The following is a 1205-nucleotide window of genomic DNA, read 5'->3' on the forward strand; positions in this document are numbered from 1 at the left end:
GCGCCTCCCCTGACCTGCCGCAGCAGCCGCGGCGGGGCTGCCGCTGCCGCCCTGGCTCAGGTCCCCGATGCTGATGGATTTGGAGCGGGCCAGGTTGCTCCGCCGGCGCTCTGCCTCATGCCCTGCCAGCGAGGCCCCAGCAGGCAGGGAGAAGGAGGCGCTGCCCGGCACGGCACCCGCCTGCGGAGAGCCAGGCACCCGCACTGCGTGGTCCGCCTTCACAGGCCCTCGCCGGCACGCCGAGCTGCGGAGAGCCTCCCCCCGTTTCGAGGCTCGACCCCGGTCCAGCTCCAGCTTCTTGCCCCGGTCGTCCAGCGGGCTGGGCCGGGGCGGCAGGAGGCGAAGCTTGGGGGCTGGGGAGAGCCCGTTGGTGGCGGCAGAGGCCAAGGCGGCAGCATGGCGCTCCTGGCTCAGGGCCCGGTGCCCGCTGGGCAGCTTGGTGGCAGCCTTGGGCTGGGAGGTGACGACGGCGTGGTCCCTGGCCCGGCCGACACGGTGCTCCGAGGCTTGGGGCATCGTGGGGACGGACGAGAGGGGAGCCCTGCAGGGAGATGGACTGGGCTGATGCCGGCGGCGCTGGGCTAGCGTGCAGGGGCAGCGGGGCGCACACCCACCTCTCTTGCCGCGCCTCCTCCCGCCAGCACCGCTCACAGCCCCCCGCGGCAAGCGGCCAGCCGGAGAGTGCCGTCGGCGGGGGCCCTGCGGCACAAGGAGATGCTCTGGGTCACCGGATGGGACCAGGGGACAGCGTGGCCCCGGCGAGACCCCATGGCCCCCCTCACCCAGCTGCCGCGGCACTGATGGGAGGCGAGTGTTGTGCCGCGCTCCCCGAGCTAGTGGGCGAGTCACAGAGGTGCTTGGCTCCACCGGGAGTGAGTTCCTCCCACCTGCCCGCTCCAGGCTCTGCCGAAACACCGCTCGGAGCAGCCGGGTGGCGAGACAGCCATCTCCCGGCTTCTGCTCCACAGGGGCACCCGGCGCTGGGAGGGGTGCAGGCCCCGCAAGGAAGCTGCCAGCGCTCGGTGCACCCCAGGGAGGGGCTCAGCAGCGATGGCTGTCCCCAGAGAGCGGCTGGAGCGGCTCTGCGGGAGCTCGATCCTGCTGGGCGCTCGCCGGCTTGGCTCCAGCAGGCAGGGAGGGAGGGAGGGAATGGCGTTCCCGCTGCGGGTGCAGCGCCGGCGGGGGACGATGGCCGCGGTGCAGCC

At 73.8% G+C, this 1205-nt stretch overlaps 1 protein-coding gene across 1 annotated transcript; it reads right to left on the reverse strand.

The window, feature by feature from the left end:
* Positions 1–27: 27 nt before the first annotated feature.
* USP21 (ubiquitin specific peptidase 21) lies at positions 28–655 on the reverse strand (the record flags this gene model as incomplete). The annotated part of the gene is made up of 2 exons (XM_009281259.1): positions 615–655; positions 28–541 (listed from the first exon to the last, which is right to left on the reverse strand). A coding segment is annotated over exon 2 (489 nt), but the record flags the coding sequence as incomplete, so codon positions are not given.
* Between the last annotated feature and the right edge of the window lie 550 nt (positions 656–1205).

This window comes from Aptenodytes forsteri, unplaced genomic scaffold (genome assembly GCF_000699145.1).
Source record: "Aptenodytes forsteri isolate BGI_AS27 unplaced genomic scaffold, ASM69914v1 Scaffold276, whole genome shotgun sequence".
In the NCBI taxonomy this organism is placed as follows: Eukaryota; Metazoa; Chordata; class Aves; order Sphenisciformes; family Spheniscidae; genus Aptenodytes; species Aptenodytes forsteri.